Source organism: Egretta garzetta, unplaced genomic scaffold (genome assembly GCF_000687185.1).
Source record: "Egretta garzetta isolate BGI_Z169 unplaced genomic scaffold, ASM68718v1 scaffold353, whole genome shotgun sequence".
In the NCBI taxonomy this organism is placed as follows: domain Eukaryota; kingdom Metazoa; phylum Chordata; class Aves; order Pelecaniformes; family Ardeidae; genus Egretta; species Egretta garzetta.
The window spans coordinates 31,683-54,787 of record NW_009259307.1 but is presented as its reverse complement, the minus strand read 5'-3'; the positions used below and the strand labels follow the sequence as shown (position 1 = coordinate 54,787).

At 39.4% G+C, this 23,105-nt stretch overlaps 1 protein-coding gene across 1 annotated transcript in view; it reads left to right on the top strand.

The window, feature by feature from the left end:
- TJP2 (tight junction protein 2) overlaps positions 1-23,105 on the top strand; it is a 53,037-nt gene that overhangs the window by 21,104 nt on the left and 8,828 nt on the right. The window contains exons 2-13 of the mRNA XM_035891729.1: positions 8,384-8,437; positions 10,471-10,595; positions 12,864-12,966; positions 13,683-14,262; positions 15,683-15,786; positions 15,935-16,088; positions 17,043-17,151; positions 17,260-17,399; positions 17,920-17,986; positions 20,176-20,326; positions 21,052-21,160; positions 21,866-22,076. Of these exons, the coding sequence (XP_035747622.1) occupies positions 8,393-8,437; positions 10,471-10,595; positions 12,864-12,966; positions 13,683-14,262; positions 15,683-15,786; positions 15,935-16,088; positions 17,043-17,151; positions 17,260-17,399; positions 17,920-17,986; positions 20,176-20,326; positions 21,052-21,160; positions 21,866-22,076 (1,898 nt within the window). The 5' untranslated portion in view covers positions 8,384-8,392. The remainder of the gene's footprint in view (positions 1-8,383; positions 8,438-10,470; positions 10,596-12,863; positions 12,967-13,682; positions 14,263-15,682; positions 15,787-15,934; positions 16,089-17,042; positions 17,152-17,259; positions 17,400-17,919; positions 17,987-20,175; positions 20,327-21,051; positions 21,161-21,865; positions 22,077-23,105) is intronic.

Below are 23,105 nucleotides of genomic sequence, written 5' to 3'. Positions count from 1 at the left end.
CAATGCCTGGAATAGGCATGTTGTACTTGTGTAACATTTGCCAGTGCTGTAAGTGAATAGTGTAACTGTTAAGTGAAATGTAAGAAAAGTTCCTGACATTTTCCCTTCTTTTGCATTAAAAACCAGTTCTGTTTGTGTTTCTGTGTAATTACATTCAACTTACCCGATCTGTGAAGAACAAATTATTAGAAACATTATGGTCAGTTTGTATTTTCTTTTGTCTTTTTTTTAGACAACCCTTATCTTGAGATTACTGCTCCTAATGCATTTTGGAAAAAATGTTTCTTGCACAGTCTGATAAGAAATGGTGGATGTGCTTGTTACAAGCAAAATACCTTTGCTCTGTAAGCAAGGTATTTGTTCTTGTCAAGTAATTTGGGAGAAAGCAAAGGCTATAGCTAACTGATAATTCTCCATTGGAGGGAAGGGAAGGAAAGGATTGTCTGCAGAGCTTATTGCTACATTAATTTTTTTTTCTCCTCCAAAAGTTGAAATTCTCGTGCAGAGGTATTCAATGTGAAAGTAGAACTGATGATCTCTTAACATGGACTTTCCCCTTATGTGTGTTTCTACTTCATCACCCTAGGAGGAAAAAAAAAAAAAGAGTTTCTGCCTTGTTGAAGAGCAATTGCATGTTACTCCTAGCGGATATATTTTCCAAACTATTTTTTATCACTTCTCTTGCTTTAATCTGAGCCATTTGTTATTCTGGGAACCTGTTTCTTCAGGACTATCCGTTGCTCTTCAAAGGGTTGCTATGCAGGAGCCTACACAAAAAGTAGGAAACACTTCTCTGAATTAGCATTTATTGGTAGAAAACGAGGTACGTCCTTTTTTGTGAGATGTTGGTTGACTGTATTGTAAAAGATCCATGGCTATAAGTAGTTTTTTCTCATCCTTCTAGATCCTAATCAAAGATCTGCTGTACCACATGCAGACACTTCATGAAAACACTTCAGTTGGAGCCTTACTACTTCAAAGTGGCTTGAGCGTCCTTCCTCATTGCAGGGGAAAGGCCTGGTAAAGGTCCTGTTCTTTTTGAGTCATTTTTCACTATGTTAATTAAGAGTATTTGGCAGGCGCTGGATACACAGCTTGTATTACATGATCATCTTTTCATAGTCATCTTGAATAGCCTAGTAGGCTACGGCCTACAGCTGAAAAAGAGGAGGTGTGGACCTTCACACCACACACTGATGTACAAACTGCTTCTCATTTCACTCAGCCTCCATTGCCTATTGAGGAGATCTCTTGGGGATCTTCGAGAAATTGAAGTGAATGAGCATATCTGAATGCCTATAAATCTAGGGCCATCCAATTTTGTATGTCATCATTGGCAGGTGATATGTGAGGGCAGTTTGTGAATCCTCTGATAATGTATCTGGTCTTTGAGACCAGGTATGCTGCCAACATCTTGTTGCAGCTCTAGAGTCTCTCCACGTGGCTGCTCACATCAGTGGCTAGAAGAGCCTCTGTCTCCATCCTTTATAGGTAGGTGACTTTCTGTTAAACTTGAAGTTTCTAATCATCATCAGTATAGGAGTCTGTCTTTAGGGAAAGCCTGGTCTCGGCTTTCAAGGTTTTTATGCTTAAGTCCATGGTAGCAGATGAAAGGGGTGGGAGGGTGGGGAAGGACCTCTTGTTCTGTGTCACTTCCATAGCAGAGCCAACAAGACCATTTCAGGTTTCCTTTCTGCTTATGTACACAGCCTTGGCTAGATTAGGTGCTTGGAAACTATCTTTTTCTGTTTTGCTGGCTAGAGAGGAAGAGACCAAAACAGACAGTGCTAGGTGTGAGACTCTTAGTTAGCTTTTGTTCTGGGGAGACCGTGCCGAAGTAAGGAAGCGCTTTCTTCACCTGGGGAGTGGAGAGATGCTGCTTTCTGCTGTAAGGCTTTGTTGTGACATTCTGAGGGTGCTCCGGGAGCTCTGCTTTTCTTTTCACAGTCCCAGTTTATAGAACTGATCATCATGCTTAGTTTTCTATTTCCTTTTCCCAACATGATTCACAAACATTTTATTTTCTGGATAGACTCCCACAAAGAACCAAGGGGTGTGTGTGTCTCGTTGGAGTTGAGCTTGCTTTCAAAAAGAGTTTCAGTTTTAAATGTCAGTGGATAATAGATGTCAAATAGGTGTGAAATGTGAAAGGCTTGTAATTGCATCTGTAATCTTGTGCTGCGGGTGAAGTTAGGCTTTAGTTTCCTTCACCCTTTCACAGAATCACAGGGGTTGGAAGGGACCTCGGGAGATCATCTAGTCCAACCCTCCTGCTAAAGCAGGTTCACCTAGGCTGCATAGGACATCGTCTAGGCAGGTTTTGAATATCTCCAGAGAAGGAGACTCCACAAGCCCCTTTCTAAAGAGACATGCAGGTAACGTCAAAAGACAGTGTTTGGGACAGTGCTTGTTTCTTAATTTAGGGGGAAAAAAAATTTTTTCCATCTCACTTAAAAAAAATTGAATAGAGGAATTCCTATGCTGGAATTTTTTTTTTTTCCCTCCAGAACGAGAATATCCAAATGCAAAAGCCTTAATCTTTCTGTTAACTCATCTGTCTCATCACAGCTCCTATTCTGACTATGCAAGAAAATTTGCAGTAACATTCCTAGACTTCCTGATTATTTTTTTTTAAATTTCTTTTCAGGATCCTTTTCAATTTTGCTGGAGTCAATCCATCTGTCTTTCTCATTTTCCTTTAGAGAAGAGACAGTCCGAAAACCAAGGAAGAAAAGTCCTTGCTGTTATAACCACTACAGCTCATGGACAATGTTTCACCATTTTTGTTCTCCATGTCACCACAGTTTGATGATATTTTTCATTTTGGAGTGCTGTTGAAGGTTTGTCAGGGCAAGGAGGAGGAGAGCAGGAGAGCTAAGACAGGGCTAGAGAGGTCTCAAATACATCCTTACATTTGTTTCTGCTTCCTACTGTTTTTGTGAAAATAAATTTAAAACACGTCTTTGGAAACTATGAATGTGAGTCTGTTCAGAGGAATGAGCTTTTTTTCTTTAGAAATGTTGATGGAATTTCTAAACTACTTTGACCAAACTCTAGTGACTGTCTTAAACTACTTACATTCACACACATGCTTTGGAAGTGGGAAGCCCCCCGGTCAGAGGCTGATGTCCATGCCCTTCTCCTGGAGCCCCTTGGTGCAGGCTGAACAGTGTTCTTCACCCTCAGCACCAAAGATGCAAGCCTGCATTCATCCTAGTTCTGCTGGCTAGTGTGGAGATGAGGTCACAGTTGAAACACAGGACATTGGATTAAACTTGATTTGAAATGAAAAACTAAAAAAAAAAATACAACAAACAAAACCAACCCAAAACCAAACACCCCTCCTCCCTCCAGCCCCCAAACTCTCCACATTTTCCACTGCTGTCTGAATTCTTACTCTGCAGCAGTTAGAATTGTTCCACTAATGAAAAACGCAATCTACAGATGGAGGTTTTGGTTAGCGTTGTGTGCTGAACTTGGCATGTGTTCCTATCTGTTCACTGCCTGTGAAGTGTTCTTACGTAAAGTCTGGGGAAGAAGTTTGCTTAAGGCTTAAATTTCACCACGTTCATGTGGCATAGATGGAACTGATAGCTTGACCTATTTACCAATAAAGTCATCTGTTTGGCTGTATGATTAGCTTATCATTCTTACAAATACCTTACTAAATGTTTGAGGGCAGAGGAAATGTCTTGTTTGCAGCTGTTACAATTTTGTTTCTTTTTGCTTGCTGGAGCCAAGTCCACAGTTCTGCAAGTGTTTATACGTAAATTTTACATACACAGTTGAAGGGTTTACTCATGTGTATACAGTTATTTCTGCAGAAAGACTTCCTGGATGCAGCAGTTAAATAGTTAAGACTTGATAGAGGCTGCTAAACCACAGCGTTACTCAAGGAGTCAAGTGGTAATTTTTACAATAAAATATTGTGGTCAGAACATGAATTTTCAACTAAGCTGCGCTGTGCTTCTTAAGCCTTTTTTCTTTAAAGTTTCAAGTAGGTTCCTGGTGGGGTGAACCCGTATGTGCTTGGAAGAAGAATAACTTGCTGCTATTGATCTGTTTCTGACGCTTTATTGAAGAGAAAAAAAGAAAAAAAAAATAAAATCCAAACCATAGGATTACAGTACTGCTTTTTCCTGGTGTCTTTTAAAGTGACGGTTAGTTAAACTCCCGGTAGATTTCCCTACTGTGGTTTTGATGTGTTTCTGTGTGAAACCAACGGCAGGATTTGTTCGAGTATGTAGGCCACTATTGTATTAGAATTACATAACCGCGTTGAGTGGTGGAAACGGATGAAAAGACGGGGATGTGCGGCATCCCCTCACAGATTATACCCTGCAACAATGAAGACAGCTCAAGCTCTGCAGAGAATGTGGTCACATGCAGTCAAAAAGTTGGGGATTTTGAAAGGGCACGTGAGTCGCTTTTTGTTGCATCTTCCTCCAAGTCTTTTCTTACCGCCCCCCCCCCCCCCTCCCTCCCTCCCTGCCTCGTATATCCCTCCCCTCTCCAACTCACTTTTATAGCCAGATCACTGTTGTGGCCAGTCTCCTGGCTTTGTTCTTCGTTCTGTACGAATGAAGTTGTCTGTGGTGATCTTCTCAGTAGCAAGTAATTGCGGAAATCTCTTGATGACTGTCAGTGAGAGTTGCAACAGCTGCCTGTTTGTAGCACACAGCTGATTTTAGCACTTTGACGAGTTTCCTGCCAAAGATTCTGTTAAGCAGTCTGTTCTGGGTTACGTAGAAAGCACCTGTCATTTTGGTATGTAAGCATTAGGCAGATTTAAGCAAATCCTGACTACAGTGTTCTAATTAGAAATGGACTGACTTTAGCCACTAATGAATTTAGACTAGCTAATTACAGTAATTTGCATTTACTGCAGGTAGCCTGCTCTCTGTGTGAGACCTGGGTAGACTTGCAAAACAGTTATCGTTAGTAACTGGAGGTGGGGTTCTTAACCATTTCGCCCTCCTTTCTCTCTCCAGTGTTTTGGTGTGTAATCTTGCAGTGAAATTGCGATCCTGTAAGGGATCCGCAGGCTGCTCAGAATCCTTTTGTGTTTCCTTAGAGATGAAGTATGAAGAAACTGGCAAGGTGATGGAGGCTTTGTGTAACCCATCACTTGATGCATTCAGAGGAGAGCAATTTTATTAGATGTGGAATAGAAGAATTTTGCGATTGTGGTGGAGACTTCAATCTTAGTTTTGATCAAGTGCTCAACTGATGGTTTATAACATTTGTAGTCCCTCCCTCCCTCTCAATCTTCTCTTCTCCATTAATCTGGCAGTATGGGTTAGCATTGTGGCAATGGCAAGCAGCAGTATGGTTTATAATGTTAAAGAGATTATTGCTTAGAGATTTGAGGGAGTACAGATGTGTTTTGTGCCTTATGGGCTTCCAAGGTGACCATTCAGTTCTCTGAACTGCATTACAGAGCCTGCATAGCTTTATCAGTATGGCAGAACTAGTCCTGTTGTCTTGGTAATTACATTGCACAAAATCAGCTTTGCAAGAACATAGTGTACTTTTCCTTCACTAATATAGCATACAGCAAATGGAAGGTGGCTTCCCAAGGAGCAGTTTCTAAAAATGTATTACTTTAACAAATACTTACGAATTTTAAAGTTTATTTAATTAGCTTTTGTTTAATGTTCAGTAACGGTTTCAAGCTAAAAATAACCCCCTAAAATTTGCACAGAAAGTACCCAAGACAGTCACTGATACTAGATGGACTTTTTCTAGGCATCTTGCAAGACCTTAATTGTAGTGTCTGTAGGCAGTAGTTTCTCTTCCATTCTTACTACTTATTTTTGTGACCAGATACCATGAGACTTATTTGTCAGAGCAAAATAAACTTAACCCTGTTAGTTTACAGTGCTTTGATTTACTATACAGTGCATCTCTCCAGTTGTGCAAAAGGTGTTACTTGTGCCACTGCTCATGGGAAGCCTAGGTTTCTGGAAGGAAATTCCTGTAAGCTTACCTGTTTCATACCCATAAATCTGTCCCAAATATCTTTAACTGTGCTTTCCTCAGTCCTTTTTCTGCAGTGTTGTACTGAATAAGCAGTCATTTCTCAGGCCTTCCTTTAGCAGATAGTCTATTGAAAGACCTGGTGCTAAGAGTTTCTGGAAGAGTAAGGCAACTAAGCCTCTCTTTGACCCCATGGGTCGTAAGCTCTCATTGAGTGCATCCTGCCTGCCCAGCTGTTTTGCCTGGGCAGAGCTGGACTCAGTGTTCCAGGCTGGGAGGTAGCATTGGTAAGAACTGCACACGGTGCAAACTGAGTTCAAGTGGTCTTGTTAGGCATGTAGGTTGTTGAGGCTTTTACACAGTGAGAAGGATAGAAAAGATTTTTCCATCTCCTCTGCCTTTACAAAATTTGAACCCGCTTGTCCTTCAAATTTTACCCATCATTTGATACTATCTTTCATTTCTAAAACTTTCTTCAGTGAAGTCAACTGGAATTTAAATGACACTCAGGCTCTTCTTTAGCACTGGTTTTCTGCAGAGCTTAAAAATACCATATAGAAAAGCAGGACAGTGATGGTGTAGCCAAGGGTCAGTGGTAGGTAAACTGTTTACACATTTTCATGCACGCCAGACAAGCAGGCCTAGTCACTTCTATTTAGCACAGCATCACAGCAGCTCAGAAGAAGTGCTTAGTTAAGGAAGAAATCTCTTACTTGTGGAAGGTTCTCTGTGTAAGGGAATATATGCAGTGAGATGGTTCAGTGTCAGCTAGTTAAAGGGTTAGGCATGCCAGCTGGTTAAATGGGAATATCAGAGAAAATAATTTCACCACGTGCTTTAGCAGAGTAATTCACTGACCCAAGACATACATGTTTTATTTCGATCAGTTGCAAGTGCCACTCATTTTTGTCTGATCTAGACGAGCAGAAATTTAGAAATATTTACTTGTGTTATTTTTAATATAAGCCATCCTCTCCTCCAGCTATTTTAAATGAATTTTTTTAATTGGATCCAAAAGGTTCTGGAAACTGGAGGGCATTGTTAATTTTCTGGGAGAAGAGTGGAAATTTAACACTGTTCAGTGTTGTAAAAATTCCTGCTAGGAATGCTGAGTGTTTTGCATATTTCCTCAGGAACTCTGAGCAGGTTATATGTTTTAAGCTTGCTTTTCAGTACAGTGAATGTGCAATGGTAAATGTAAACCTAGTTCCTCTTTGGGGTGCTCAGAATCCACTGGAAGAATGCATCACGAGGTCCTTTGCATTCGAGAAACAGCATCCATAGCTTACTAAATGGTTGTGTACTGCCAGAAGACTTTTACTCTGGAAATATGGGGGATGCGTTAAAGGACAGGCATACCCTTCTTGTGTCACTTCTCTGTCTGTTGTTTTGGAGTTTAGTTGCCAGCAATCCCTTTAGTGCCTTTAAAAAGACCATTAAGTCAAAACTGAACTGCTGTCTGAACATCAGTTTTCTGAGCAAACTCTTAGCTTCCCAAGAAAGATGACCGCTTTTAGCAGTAAAAACAAACAAATCTACAGCTTGAGTATGTGCATGCATGTGCTCATGCAGTGCCTGGATTTTTGTTCTGCATTGGATGCTTTGCATTTTGAAATGTTTGCAGTGTGTCAGGTATTGGGGCTCATTTTTCTCCTTGTTTTACAGGGCAGGCACTGAAGGGGCTGGCCGTGTACTATGTGAGGCATCACAGCTGGGTGATTATTCTGAATTATATTTTAAGCTGTGATGCTGGAAAGATTTCAGGTTGTATCATGTAAGATAAACTGATCGGTTCAGGATCAGTTTTAACTGGAAATGTGGAGGGGAAAAAAAATGTTTCTGAGAAGTGTCACAGAAATGGGTATACCAGTGGTATACAGTGATACACTGTGTTTTCCTGTAAAATTAATTTCTTGAGGGGAACTTAAATCCTCAGTTACGTAATTCATAGTGGACAAAACATTTTGTTGAATCCACATGAATGAGAAGCAAAAGATCTGAAGCTAGTTTGTTTTGAAAGCCTCAGTTTCAGCTGCTAATCTCATTGCATACTGGAATGGAGAGGTCTTCCTTAAGTATTCTGTGTGTCTTTGAATCGGGGCTATATAATGCTAGTGTGATCTGAATAAAATGCTTTTGCTGAATGAGTCTTTTCCAGAAAATCAGAATGAGCTGTTAAATCGGTGAAATGTGAAGGGATTCTACCACCTCGGACCTACTAATATTTTTTGCCTTTTTAAAGAAAAATCATAGTTAATTGAAATACACACATTTCATACTAACACTACCAAATTACTAGAACATGCATATTGTTTTTATACCTGTGTTTTAATGGGGGTTTTCACATTTTAATTTAGATAGTTGCATGCTTTGTGTTTTACCAATTGGTTTCTGTGTGCAACAGGCCCCAGGCATGGAAGAGCTGATATGGGAACAGTACACTGTGACCTTACAAAAGGTGAGTGAGTGCCTGTTGTATTTTTAGTTTTCAAATATATAGACTAAAGCAATGCCTGAATATGTTTTATGATAGATGTTATTAGTATATCTGAGTCTAAAATAGGATTAATTCATTGTCCAAATCAGATACGTTTTTCATTTTAAAGCTTAATTGCTAGTTACTCATACAATAGCACGACTCTAATGTTAAGAGTAAATTAAATTAACAATTTAAGTGCTATATTTGCTATTGTTTGGTCTTTGTAATGACACTATAATACACCACATGCCAGCCACATAACTAAATTCATCATTGAATAACCTTAAAAATAGAGCAGATGTTTCTATCAAGCAGTTGTGCTTAATGTCCAAGCTTTATAATAATCACTGAACATGATTCCACTGATTTTATTTTTTTACATCTACTTTAGTATCTGCCAGTGTAGGATCTAATGGAAAACGACTGTCATCAAAATTTCTAAAATACAGGGACAATAGGTATCACTTTTAACAATTCCTCTAAGAAAAAGAGGAAGTATCTCATTATGTCAAGTACTTTTGAGTTGAAGAAAGTAGACCGCTTGTTTCCGAGTTCTCTGATGGCTAGGCTGTCACACCGTGGTACAGGATGTGCTCTTTGGTGGCAGTGGTGGTCTTCCCAGCTGTACCGATCATCTGGGTTTAGTGAAGAGCCTGTACTGTGCTTCTTACTTTTTTACATGTTCTGCAATGAACTCAACTTGATGACTCAAGGTAAAATAGCGGTCTTTCCTACACAGTCTGTTTTATGTGCTGAATTGGTGAGATAGGATTGTTTTTCAGGTTACAGAGGTAGACAGGAGAAATATCGCAGAAGCAGACCTTAGTTTTTGTCATTTCCAACTTTTCAGATCTTGAGCATCGTGTAAATGAGCATTATCTCTTTGTGTCAGAGACATGCTTATGCTACTGAAGTGGCAAAGGGCTATTGGACTTGTTGCATGAGCCACTACCAATGAATTTTACCATTATTTTGATTTCTGTATTGTTTTGGCTTGAAGCATCAAACTGCTTCCTGTAAAACTAAGGTGCAGCAAGTGAAATGCTGTTTAAAAAAAATCCCAACAAACATTACTTTTTTCCTCCTCAAAGAAATAACCACTTAATATTGATGTTAGTGGAACACAAGCTGGCATGAGATGAAATACACACACCGAGTGTGAGTTGGGCGAAAGCACCACTTTAATTTGGTGTGTTGCTTTGCCGCTATGTTAAAACATTTTATTTAGCATAATCTGTATTTTAGAGTGATAGGACGTGTATGTTAAAAAGCTGATAAAATTAAACCTGTGTGTTTAACAAAATGTATGGCTTTGTGCACACCTTCTTTTCTACAGTTCAGTTACATTGCAGTTCTCCGGTCTAGTGTTACAGATATGCTCCCTTCACACCCTATTAAGCATTTCCCTGATTTTATGAGTGCCATCTCAGGGCTTTTATGGATCTGATATGATGACAGGTTTGACATAAATTACATATTTAAAATAGTTGATTGTGAGAGAGGATAATTACAGAGAATTCACAAGTTTACTGCTTGCTTTTTCTAATCAGCCATGATCTACTTTAGTGTGATCAAGGAGTAAGTAGTTACTACAAACTAGATAGCAATCGTAATGAAGATGAGATCCTGGAAAAGCTGTTCCAGTTTCCCAAACATCAGTAACAAGGTAGATTTATCTAACAATAAACTTGGTATGAATAACCAGTGGGATGGTGGAGCGACATGCAGGCTAAATTAGTGAGTCCTTTGCTTAATTACTAACCATCACAAGGCTGTGGGACTGAGGTTTTGGAACACAGGAACGTGTCATCTTGTTACATGGATTTGTAAACCCATTCCTTTTTAAATCTAGAGGTGCTGTGTATTTCTGCAACTCTCTGCACACAGCTGTCGTATTTTAAATGATATCAAGGTAGAGTGCCATCCAGGAATATTCATATTACTCTTCCTTCTCCTTATCAAAGTTCCTATGGATGAAATTCAGTTTTGTTGTATTTGTTTTTGTTGCAAAGGATTCAAAACGAGGATTTGGGATTGCGGTTTCTGGTGGCAGAGATAACCCTCACTTTGAAAATGGTGAAACATCGATAGTCATTTCTGATGTTCTCCCAGGTGGTCCAGCAGATGGATTACTTCAGTAAGCAATTTCTTATTTCTCTGTCTGGCATATTTTGAGGGGCATGGGTGTAGAATACTTAAAACCTTCAGACAGGCTTGGTTGAAATCCTGGTGACTTAATCTACTCAAGATTTGGTGCCCTCTTGAAAACCTAGGTGTCTGTTTTAAATAAGAGAAAAAAACCCATAAACAACAGAACAAAAAAAGTCCACCTGGAGGTGGTTTTGTTTGCTATTTTGTAAGAAATTAAATTTCAATGGTGTTGAAAAGCCTTCATAGTTAAGTATGTTTCTCTTAAGATTACATTTCATTTAAAGAATGGTAGAAATACTTAGCATCTTAAAACATTCTGTCTGTTCTTCCTCCAGGAAACACATTTAGTGATCAATCATTAGGAGCAATAATGGGGGAAGGAAGAGAAAAGTGTTTGCTAAATATTTATTTTATAGTTGAAAGAAAAAAATATGGAAATAAAGTGTTTCTGTAGTCCTGCTGTTAACATCATCGTTGGTGAGGCAGCATCTATAATGGACAAGTAATTTTAAATATGTAGGCTGAGATAAACAGTTTCTAGCCCACTGCTGATCAGTTTTTCATCCTATGACTTGGAATACCTGTTGAGGATTAGACAATTTGGAAGAATGCTGAAGTTGTGCAGTAATAGTAATCAACCTACTCAAAAGAGTAGATTCTTGTCATTTTCCCAAGCATTCATTTTTGTTGAGGTAATGAAAAGGCTGGGAGTAGTTATTGTAGGGCTAGATAAAAGGATTATTGTGAAGCAGGTAACAAACCTCTCTCAACATAAATGTACAAAACCTTAATTCTATTGCAGTGATCCCTGCACAGCACCACTCTCATCTATCCTGTTCCGTAATCACCTGTGATTTGGGAATAAAACCATGTCCACAAATTAAATAAGATCCTAGGTAAATTGACAACGACAAGGCAATACCAAGCAATTTGGACACATTCAGACAAAACACGTTCTGAAGAAAACTGAATGCAAAGCTATTCCTCCAACAAAACAAGGAATATAGGCCTAACATTCAGAGAGTGGGGCAATTACAATCCTGCAATGCTTTTTTAAGGTGGAGTAAGCATAAATAGATGGGAACTCTTGATGTAGTGTTACAGTATTAAGTTTGGTACTGTCTTTGAATGTATGGACTGTGAAGAGAGCTATTTTAGCTCTCGCGTAAAGCCCAGATAAAACATGATACTGGACTATCGTGTGCTGTTCTGGCATACTCATTCAGTGAAAGGAATTGGAAGGGTATGAAAGGAGGCACAAAAATCATTCAGGAGTTAGAGAAAGTGCCTTACAAAGAGAGGCTTAAAGTATGTAATCTTCTTATTTAAAAAGAAGATTGTGATGTGACTTGATTACAGTGAAGAGAAAATAATGGCTACTAAAGATTCCTTTTATCTAGCAGAAAATGATATGGTAACCAGTAATTGGTTGAGCTAATGCTCTGACTGTAAGGCTAGTAACTGCGTAGTTATCAGAATAAAATAGTATGAGGTGTGGTAGATTATTATTTTTTTAAAAAAAACTCCTGTGCTTTTTGCACTGAAAGGCCTTTCTGGAAGATACATTTTTTTAATTGATCGTATGTTATGGGACTGTCTCCGGGGATGACTAAGTTAAGTCTTAACGGTCTATTTGACATCCAGGAGGTCTGAATAGACAAGTTAATCTCTTTTGGCCTGTGTTTTAGGGCAGGGAGGACTTTCTGTGTATTATAGTTTGGTTGGTTTTTTTCCCCATCTTTCTTCAGAGTAGATGGGACCTGAATACCAGTCTCACAGAAAAGTGTACTGGAGTGGTACTTGTCAAGATTTGTCTGAATAATGCTATGGCTGCAGCAATTTGAAGCTCTCTTGAAATTCTTATGTCGGTGTGGAAAAAAATCTAGCACTAGGTATGAAAGAACAGGAGTTCTGAAAGAACTAAAAGAATAAAAGTTTTAATGGTCATCACAAATATTCTTTAAAAAACAAAATCTTCTTTGACATTATGGCAAGGTACTTAAGCTGGGCATAATATATGTACAAGATACACACCACTACCAAAAGTCTAATTTTTAAACATACCAAAAGCTTCATCTAGTATTGAGGTATAGTAGCATTTATATAACAAACACAGTTTTTAAGCAAAACTCCCTGTTCAAGTAAATTAAATCTATAGGTTCCCCCTGAACAAACAAACAAACAAACCTGTTCTGGTATTTTCATGAAGACTCCTCTTAAATATTTCCCCCCCTCCCCCTTCTGCCTCTTCCAGAGAAAATGACCGTGTGGTCATGGTTAACGGGACCCCAATGGAAAATGTTCCACATTCTTTTGCAGTCCAACAGCTTAGGAAAAGTGGAAAAGTGGCCACCATTGTAAGTAAATTACAAATGTATTCACTCTACAGTGGTATGTATCTGTGTAACCAGTCAAGATTTTGGGTTTCTTCTATGAGGTGTACTATAAATGCATGAGGCAAAGCAAGCCTTTGCCCAATAGAATGTACAAAATAAATCAAACAAATCAAAGACTTAGTTTCCAAACATGAAGCAAATGGAAATTAAACAACAGTGTCACAAAGTTATCCTGTTGAAAAATTGGGAATACAATGTATGTCCTTAATCTTTAATTTTGCTGAATAACGAGTGGTAGTTGGAAAAAATGAAAGTTACGTGATGATGTCCTGCTTACACAGATCTTGTCCAAGAATTGCTGTCCAGGCTGGCTTTCATTAGTTGACAGAGGCATCTACAACTCTGTCTTTTGGGGGCTTGTCCATTTTTTAGAGTCATCTACAAAAAGAAAAGTATTCATTACTCGCACTCTTGCAGAGCTAAAAGAATGTGGTTGCTGATCTGTTGGTTTTTTTTTTTAATTCTACTGTTCTTTATCCTTCCAGTTAGCAAGTATTTCTTCTGCACATCTAGATAATCTAATTTACTGGTTGTTCTATAAACGGAATATTGTTCTTCTTCCCACACCCCCCTTCTCCACCCCCCAACCCCTATGTGAAGTACAAAGAATATTCATCTGTTGAATTTCATATTCTGACCATCGGAGGGTCTTTTTTGTTTCGTATTGCATTGAACAGGTAGTGAAAAGACCAAGGAAAGTGCAGGCTGCTGTGTTGAAGAGAAGCCCCTCCCTTGACTATGAGGACAGAGCTTTAGATGTAATGGATGACCACGCAGAATTTGATGGCAAAAGTGCTCGAAGCGGCTATAGTGACAGAAGCTGGCATAGTGGTAATGGAGGGCGCAGCCAAAGCTGGGGAAACAGCCTGGATCAGAGCTACAGAGATGGACAAGATAGAGGGCGTAACCGAAGCAGAGACCGTGATAGGGAACGCAGCTACAGCCGTGATCGAAGTCGTGGTAGGAGCATTGACAGGAGCTTGGATCGAGACTATAGAAGAGATCAAAGCAGGGGAAGGAGCATCGACAGGGATGGTGGGTATGAACGGGACTACAGAGGAGACTACAGCCCACCCAGTTATAGTCATGGATCTCAACCTGATCCTAGATATGGGAGGGAAGCGAGGAGTCGAAGTCGGGACAGGCTTCGTTCCCGAAGTCCTTCGCCTGAAATGCACCATCAACACGAGTACCTAGGACCGCAGGATCAGGATGGACCAATCAGTGTTCTTTTAACAAAAGGCAGACATAATGAAGGTAGGTATACTAGGGGAGGAAAGGAACTGGCTTTTAATACAGTATGTTATTTTGGTGGGGGAGGAAGGGGAGCTGAATATTCTCTGCTTTTACAGGTTAAATGTTGAGTTTTCTAACTGATCGCTTGAGCTATTCTTTAATCTTTCATTCCTCGTGGCTGGTTTGGGGTGCTTTTTTTTCCCCCCAGCACCTTGAACTTTACCTTTGAACAAAGAACTGTTCACCCATGTTATTTCAGTCTTTTCCAGTCACTGTGTCCTTTGGTCTTCCATTTTCTCTGCCCTGTTCTTCTGGTTCTGGTGGGAAACGTGGGTCTGATCATGATTCAGATTACACTTGGCACATCTACAAAAGGGTCAGCTACAAAGGGTAAAGAGTAGACTGCCTTTAATAGTCCACTTCTTCCCTTCAGTATAATTAAATTGGTTCCAAGGATTGTTTGGTTCTGAATACTTCAGAACGTAGTTAAAGAATACTGAAATAGCAACAGCTGAAGCAGCCTTTCCTAGCTGAGTATTGGAGTGTGTAAATGAAAGCCAAAAGCTGGATCTTTCTTGTGATGTGAAATAGACTCTTGTGCTGTAAAGCATATCTGAGAACAGGTTGTGCATTCTTTTCTGTTTGGTTTTTTTTTTTTTGGGGGGGGGGGGGGTGATTTGTTTGTGGGCGTTTTGTGGGTGGTTGTTTATTTCTAACCTGCCCTGGCGTGATTTGTAAGAATTTTCTGCTCATGTAAGCTTTGTATGCAGGAGCTAACTTCTTTTTTCATTGACTCTGGCAAGGATCCCTTTCCCTCCTTCCTTTTTCTTCCCCTGCATTTAACTGTTTCCACTTGTAAAGATAATGCAGATAGGCATACAAATAAGGAGAAATTTAAGGTGTCTTAGTTAAGTTTTATATGTAGGTAGTAATTCCATAACAGTTTCTGCCATTCATATGGATACTCTGCAGACTCACTCAAACATGGTGATTTTTTTAAAGCAAATAACTGCTTCTTTCATTTTCCTTTGTTCTAGGATGTGTGTGTTTTAAGAGCATTGCCTTTCTTTTAAGCAGCAAATACTCTGATCCAAGCAACTTGGATCAAAGGGAAAAAGGGGGGGAGGTGGGAATCCTTTGCCTGAAACAACTGAGACACTTACTGGGGTATAGAATCATAGAATCATGGAATGTTTTGGGTTGGAAGGGACCCCTAGAGGTCATCTAGTCCAACCCCCCTGCAGTGAGCAGGGACACTGCTAACTAGATCAGGTTGCTCAGAGCCCAGACAGGACAGGGTCAGCATGCAGCAACTGGTAAAAAATAGCTCTTCTGTTAGTGCTTTTTGTAACGGGGTGTGGTGCATGTATACTCTGTAGTTTTAAAAAAGTGCCTCCTCGCTCATTTTATAAGCTACAGTGGATTATTTCCCTGATTCCAGAATACGGTCTCCGGCTTGGAAGTCAGATCTTCATAAAAGAAATGACCCGTACTGGCCTAGCAACCAAAGATGGCAACCTTCATGAAGGGGATATCATTCTTAAGGTCTGTTCTGGTTACACTGCTAGCAGTTTAGCAGGCACTTGTTACAGTGGTTACTCTGGAGTAAGTTATGTTATTGTCAAATTTAACTTGAGCACAATATGGACTTGTTTGTTTACTTGTAGTGTTATTGTTGCCTTTTTATGTCCAGATCAATGGTACAGTGACAGAGAACATGTCTTTAGCTGATGCCCGAAAATTGATTGAGAAGTCACGGGGGAAGCTCCAGCTGGTTGTCCTCAGGGACAGAAAGCAGACACTGCTCAACATTCCTTCATTGAACGACAGTGACTCAGAAATGGATGGTGAGGTTTAATGTGGATAAAAAGTTCTGGACTGTGTGCAGGGACAGAATGGAGCTTAGAGTGTTTTGCTGTGTTAGAGTGCTACTGGGTTATTTTAAAAAAAATTTTTTAAAAAATAACCAAACACAAGTAAATGTAAGTAATAGCCAATTAAGCATCAAGCCCACTTCCTTTAGGTGAAAAGAACTTTGTAGTAATCAAATAGTAATGTTTTGGGCAGGGGCAGAGATAGAAGAAGCAATGTTGGTCTGGCAAAATCAATCTTCTCAGAACAAGCAAGTCACTTTAATAAAAGACTTCAGTTTTAAAAACAAGTGGATTGGACTGGTGTCCCCTTCTGAGGGCATTAACATTCATGACAGCATTCAACAGGAGGGTAAAAATGTCAGGACAAGAGGAAATTAAGTCCCCCTGGACAACTGGATTCTATTTTCAGTACCTATTCTGTACATATGATCTCTTACAGTGTATGAGCTTTATCTCCCAACATAATCTTGCTTTGGGAATGGTTCAGGATGTTTAGAAGACTGATACAGTTCAAGTCTGAGGGCAACTGTTTCTTTTGTCACTGAAAAGCAATGATGTGAGGGGACTGTTAGTGTGAAATGCTAATGTCACTGTCTTCTGTTTGACAGCCTCTGGGAGACCTCAGGTAAAAGGCTGCTAACACTAGTTAATGAGTCTATGGAATGCTAAAAGTAGTTGTGTGATGTGAGTGTGTTTCCTAAAGGTTGTGTGAAACCTTCCTGAAGTATTTTCAGGGGGATGGCAGCATGGAAGCTGTGTGCACTAAAAGGCATACAGCACTTTTTGAACCCTAGTCACATCCAACCTGGAACAGGAGTAGGCATAAAGGTTCAGCGTATCTTACACACAAAAGCTTTGTAAATAAATGTAATCAGCTGTGCAGATAACTTAAATCCTGCATTTCTTGATTTACTGTTCTCTTTGCAGACATCTCTGAAATAGAGTCAAACAGATCATTCTCCCCTCAAGATGACAGACTGCATCATTCTGATCTAGATTCACATTCATCCAATGAAAAGCTGAAAGAGAAACCAAAGTAAGAAATGGGTTTTTTTTCTAGTCCATTTTTCTAATCCTTGTCAAAGAAATTCTTAAAATACATGGCATCTTGTCTGTTTTGACTACACCTTTTTCTTTCTTTTAGTGCAAAAGATGATACATCCAGTAGGATATCCAGGATGGGAGCAATGCCTACACCATTCAAATCAAGTGGTGACATTGCTACTCCTGCTGTTACAGTTGTAGACACAAACAAAGAACCGAAGTACCAAGATGACCCAGCAGGTCAGAGGTTGAAGTTTTTGGTTGCTTTTTTTTCTTCGGCCACAGAACCTCTACTCCCCCAATGATGTTGACATATTTAGTGTACTCTTCATGTCAACCCCATCCTGACACACAGAGAAGAGGTCTGTCTTTGCTTTATGGTGCAGAGGGAGAAGAAACATCTGAGATGATTTGAAGGCAGTTGCTTATTAGAATTACCACCTTAAAAAGCAAGGATCTCCTAGAGTATCTACTGTAGGCTGTTGCCCTAAGCAGCTAAATGAAGCTATCCCTGAAGTCTGATCTAGCTTGCCTGATAGAGTTGTGTATCCCCTCCCTTGACCTTTTTGTTCTTTTTCAAGATTTTTTTTTTTTTTTTTAAAAAGGGAAGTAAATACGTTCTAGTCAGAGATATGCTTGACATTTAAATATGTATTAGTCTTTGGCATGGAGGGGTTTGATTGCTATCTGATAGTTATAAATGGCAGCATTTTTTAGCTTTCTTAATAGCTCAGTAACTTCTGTTGGCTTTTACACACAGTGTCTCAACCAAAAGCAGCTACAAGAACAATTCTTAAACCCAGTCCAGAAGATGAAGCAATCTATGGGTAAGGCAGCACTTGCTGTGTTCTTTTGCACTCAGTGTTCTTCCAGTGACCTGCATCAGGTTCTTGGCTGTACGGGTTTTGGGGGGTTTTGCCCATTTGGAGTGATGCTCCCTTTATAGCTTGGGTTCTAACTGACCTTATTTGAGTTAAACTTTGTTTTAGAAGTATCTGCCTGGAAGGTTGTTGTGGTTTAACCCAGCAGGCAGCTGAACACCGTACAGCAGCTTGCTCACTTCCCCCTCACCACTGGGACGGGGGAGAGAATCAGGGGGAAAAAAAAAAAAAGGGATACCCATGGGTTGATATAAAGACAGTTTAATAAAACAGCAGGGGAAAAGAATAACTATAATAATAATGGTAATAGAATGTACAGAATATGCAAAACAAGTGATGCACAGTGCAGTTGTTCACCACCCGCTGACCGATGCCTGGCACAGCGGTGTACTTTTACATTCTGCAGTTTGGCACTTTGAGATAGTATTTGGAGTACTATATCTACTTTGGGGCTCCCCAGGGTAAGACAGATATTGACACACTGGAGCAAGCCTATGGGGTCGGTGTCTGCAGCATGTAATGTATGAGAAAAGACTGAGGTTTGTTAAGCTTGGAGAAGAGAGGACTGAAGGGACATCTTATTGCTGTCTGCAATGACCTAATGGGTAATGGGTGTGGAAAAAACAGAGCCATACTCTTCTGAGAGAGTTAAAGTAGTAGGACGAAGAGCAGGGGACACAAACTGGAACATAGGAAATTCTGACTTGATATAAAGATGAAAACTTTTTATTATGAGGGTGATTAACCACTGGAAGAGCTTTCTCTTGTAGGTTGTGGTATCTTCACCACCAGAGATACTCAAAACCATAACTGACCATGACCCTGAACAACCTTCTTTGAGCAGAGGGCCATTCAAACCTATGCAATTCTATGGAAATGTATTTTAACACCTCCTTTGTTATATGTACACAAAAGACAACCCTCCCCTTCCCCACAGTATTAAGATACAAAGAGAATGTCCTCTATTTAATTTGTAAACAAGCTCGTTGCAAGACAAGACCAAACATGTTTTTTTCTGTACAAGCCAGAAACTTCTGTACAGAAATTTGTGTCTTGTCTTCAAATCCAGTCCTGTGGAGCCCATATTGCGGTTCTCACCTCAGCTTAGAAATGAACAAAATACTGCTCCCAAAGTTTATTTTTTGGGGGGGTGGTTGATGATTTTTATAAGTGGTGAAATAGAATGTTGACTCTTTAACAATTAAGATACTAAAAGTTGTAAACAGTATTAGCAGGAAATCAACTTACATGTTTTCTTTTGAGAGTTTCCAGATAGATAATTGAAGGGAGAGGAGCACTGAGATTGTAAGGAGAAGCCTAAGGACAAGGTTTTGAAGATACTCTGTAGCTTGGAGTACTTTCTCAAATAGATTCTCCTCTCAGATCTTTTCTGGTTTGGACCCTGCACATGTTGTCATTGATGTGCAAATTAATCAAGTGATTATTTTGGTGAAGGGGAATTTATAATACAGGCTTAGAGTATTACTGAGAAAGGCTGACAGATAAATACTGTCCTCTGTGTTGGAAGGTCACTCAGGCATACAGCTTTTCAGACAGCAAAAAAAGCTGAACCTAGTCCAGTAGCGTCTCCCACTGCAATATGAAAGGACTGATTGTTAACATACCAGTAGAGTATACTTGGAAATATTTCTCATTACAAGAAAACTTGGAAGACTTCTGTTTAACAAACATGTTAAATGGCAAAGAAAATAGGTATAAATTTAATTCATATGGCAGTTCTCAAGAGTATAGAGGAAAAAACAATGAGTATCATTACTTACAATTCAGGCTGTTTTCACAAAAAAACCCCAGCTGCTTACCTGAGAGAGGATCAAATAGGCTGGGAACTATTTGGGGACTTTCAAGAACGGCAAGTTGTTTCCCTGCTCTGTCAAGTCTGTGTTGAGCCACACAGTGACTCTTCCTAGTTCAGTTTCCACTCTGAAAAATGCAAATTCGCTGCTTCTTTCCATCACAGAAGAGTCCCCTGTGTAAATATAGCCTATATAGTGAAAGAAAGGGGCTAAGAATGTTATTAATATGACCTTGTTGAAAGGGTTGCGGTTTTTTTCTCTTGACAACCTATTATTGTCATATGCCTAACATGTGGCTTTACATCCTTTTTCTGCCTGTAGTCCTAATACAAAAATGGTGAGATTCAAGAAAGGGGACAGCGTCGGTCTGCGACTGGCTGGTGGAAATGATGTAGGGATATTTATTGCTGGAATTCAAGAAGGCACCTCAGCTGATCAGGAGGGACTGCAGGAAGGAGATCAGATTCTTAAGGTATAAGTTTGTGTCCCAGTAATGCAAATGACTTTTCTATATTTTCGTTTGCTTCTTAGTGGAAATATGAAAGAAATTATGGTCTTGGGAAGCTTTGAAAGTGTGCATTTCTTACTGAAATTAGTTTTTGAAGGAGAATTGTATATCAAGCTTTAGTTTGTTTAAGATTCTGTGGAAGGGGTAGGTAGGAGAAATATTAATCAAGAAAAATGCCCCAAGATAAATTTTCCGTACAACGGTTCTTTGTGGTTTTGGAGGGGGGGAAAAATTGAGGCCAGCATATTTTTCTTGTTTCATCTTTCTCCAGTTTCCTTGGGTAACAGTGATTTATTTGTCCAGTTTCTAAATTATATCATCTATGCCATTTTGTCCTCTTACACTCTTCCTTTTTTCTGAAAATTCGAAGAGGAGTCTAATGTAATTTTCTGCCTCTCTTCTCTTGTGGTAGCCTTGATTTTCAAGGCCTTTTGGAGCCTGTTAAAGTACAAGAAACAATCTAGCAGTACGCATCCAGGATGTTGCTATTACTGTTAATGGCTGGATTAAAATACTCCTTATGGCAACAGACATCCATACTGACTTTAAGGAAAAAAAAAAAGCATAGTAAGGGAAGAGGATATTTAAGATTTTTTAGATGAAACAAAAATCTTTGGTTATTCCTTTTATTGTGGATTTTTTGGGGGTTAATTTTTTTTTTTTTTTTTTTTTTTTTTTTTGATACATAGGTAAACACTCAAGACTTCAGAGGCATTGTACGGGAAGATGCTGTTTTGTATCTGTTAGAAATTCCCAAAGGTGAAACTGTGACAATTTTGGCTCAAAGCAAATATGAAGGTAGGTGCTCTGAACAAAATCTGTGTATATCCATAAAGCTTTTAAGCTCTGTTTTGTCAGTGAAACACCAAATAATCTCTCCTATGCTTACTCTTGACAGCATTTTAGTTACCCTCCTTTTCAGTACTTAGAAGATTGTTGTATTCCATACCATGAGGGTCATACAGCTGTGCATGTGTGATGTGTTTTTGAGAGCACTTTTCCATCTCTTTCATTGTTAGCAAATAGCATCTCTTTTTAATCCTGAAGAGTGGCAACGCGCTGCTTGTTCCTTCTGCTTTTCTGTCTGTAGCAGCTGGCCCAAGGTTCTGCTGTTAGCATTCCTTTTCTGCTGTGCCTTGGCAGTCGTAAGGGATTCCAGTCAGATAGCAGCAAATGGTCGGTTTTGTTGATGAACAGTTAAGGAGCAAGCAAAGCTTCTTGCTCTCCTGTTGGAGACACAGCCTCCTATAATATTGAGGTACCATAGCTGCCTTTTGCTTTGGGAAGGTACAAGTACCACCTTCCCTCAGAGCTGTAAGGGCTCTACATGTATAAGTATGGAACACTCTTGATAGTGTGTGTGTAGGGCAATGGATGTCAAGGCTGATTTTTTGCATCTTTTTGAGTAGAGGAGAATAACTTCAAAACTGTTCTCCAGGATAGCAGCTTAATCTTTCTTTCAAGTTTAAAAAAACATAAACTAAAAGGGTGTTCCTGTTTTAGTCTACAGAGACATCATGGCCTGTGGCAGAGGAGATTCATTCTTCATCAGGAGCCACTTTGAGTGTGAAAAAGAGTCACCACAGAGCTTAGCTTTCACCAGAGGGGAGATCTTTAGAGTAGTTGATACACTGTATGATGGCAAACTGGGAAACTGGCTGGCTGTGAGAATTGGAAATGAACTGGAAAAGGGCCTCATTCCAAATAAGAGCAGGTAAGGTGGCATCCTGTCTTCCTACCCAGTGTTAGAAATAAGATTTTTTTTTTTCTTCCCCAAATTATTTTTACTTCCTATGTCATACCTTCCTTTTTTTTTTTACCCTCTTACATGAATGAATAAATTGTTTTGTCTTTACTTTCACTACAATTGTCCCTGTAAAACTGTAGATTTTAGAACCGCAGCATTTTGTGATGAGAGGATGGTGTTACCTACATACTAGATCAGATGTTTGCAACACAGACCTAGAGCTCCTGTCTCAGCAATCAACCAGCCTTTGACCACTAGCTGTTTCAGTTCCTCTTCTGGAAAATGGTAGAGGGTCCTATTTTGGGGGGTTTTGCTTTTTTCCCCCCCCCTTCTCACTGCCTAACACCCATCCCCAGTGAAATCAAATCAAATCAAACCAAACCAAAAATACCCAACAAAAAAACCCGACAACTTAGGAAGCTCGTGACTGTGCGTAAGAATACTTCGATGATTAATCTTTTAAAAGAACTTCAGTGCTTGAATTTCTTTTGTATGTCCTTACGGATAATGTTTCAAGAACTTACTCCAAGGCTAATATTTCTTAGTAGCTGTAGTCCTTATTTTTGTGTGAAACACCAAGTGAACCACAGCCATGTTTTTTGCTTAAATATGATTTTCTAGTCAAAATTCATGTGAGGTAATAAGTGTTCAAATGAGCACAATGAGTAAAAGTATTAAAATTTATCAGCAAAAAATTCAGGGTATTTTTAGACTTCAGCTTTTAAGTCCTTTAGCATGGTTCTGATTTTAAAGTGGAGGAAAAAAACCCACAGTTGAGTTGTACAGAAGTTCCTGAAATATGCTTCTTATGTGACTCCCCTGCCTCCTTCCTGGTTAGTACATTATGTCCTCTCTGTTAATTGGTCTGACCAAACCAGCCTTTGTTTCTGTGGTGTGGTGACTTAATTTATAAGGCCTAATGGAGAACAGTGACAGTACTTTCTTAGGCCTTTGGTTCTGAGTTGCACTCCCTCACCACCTCTTTGCAGTTGCATT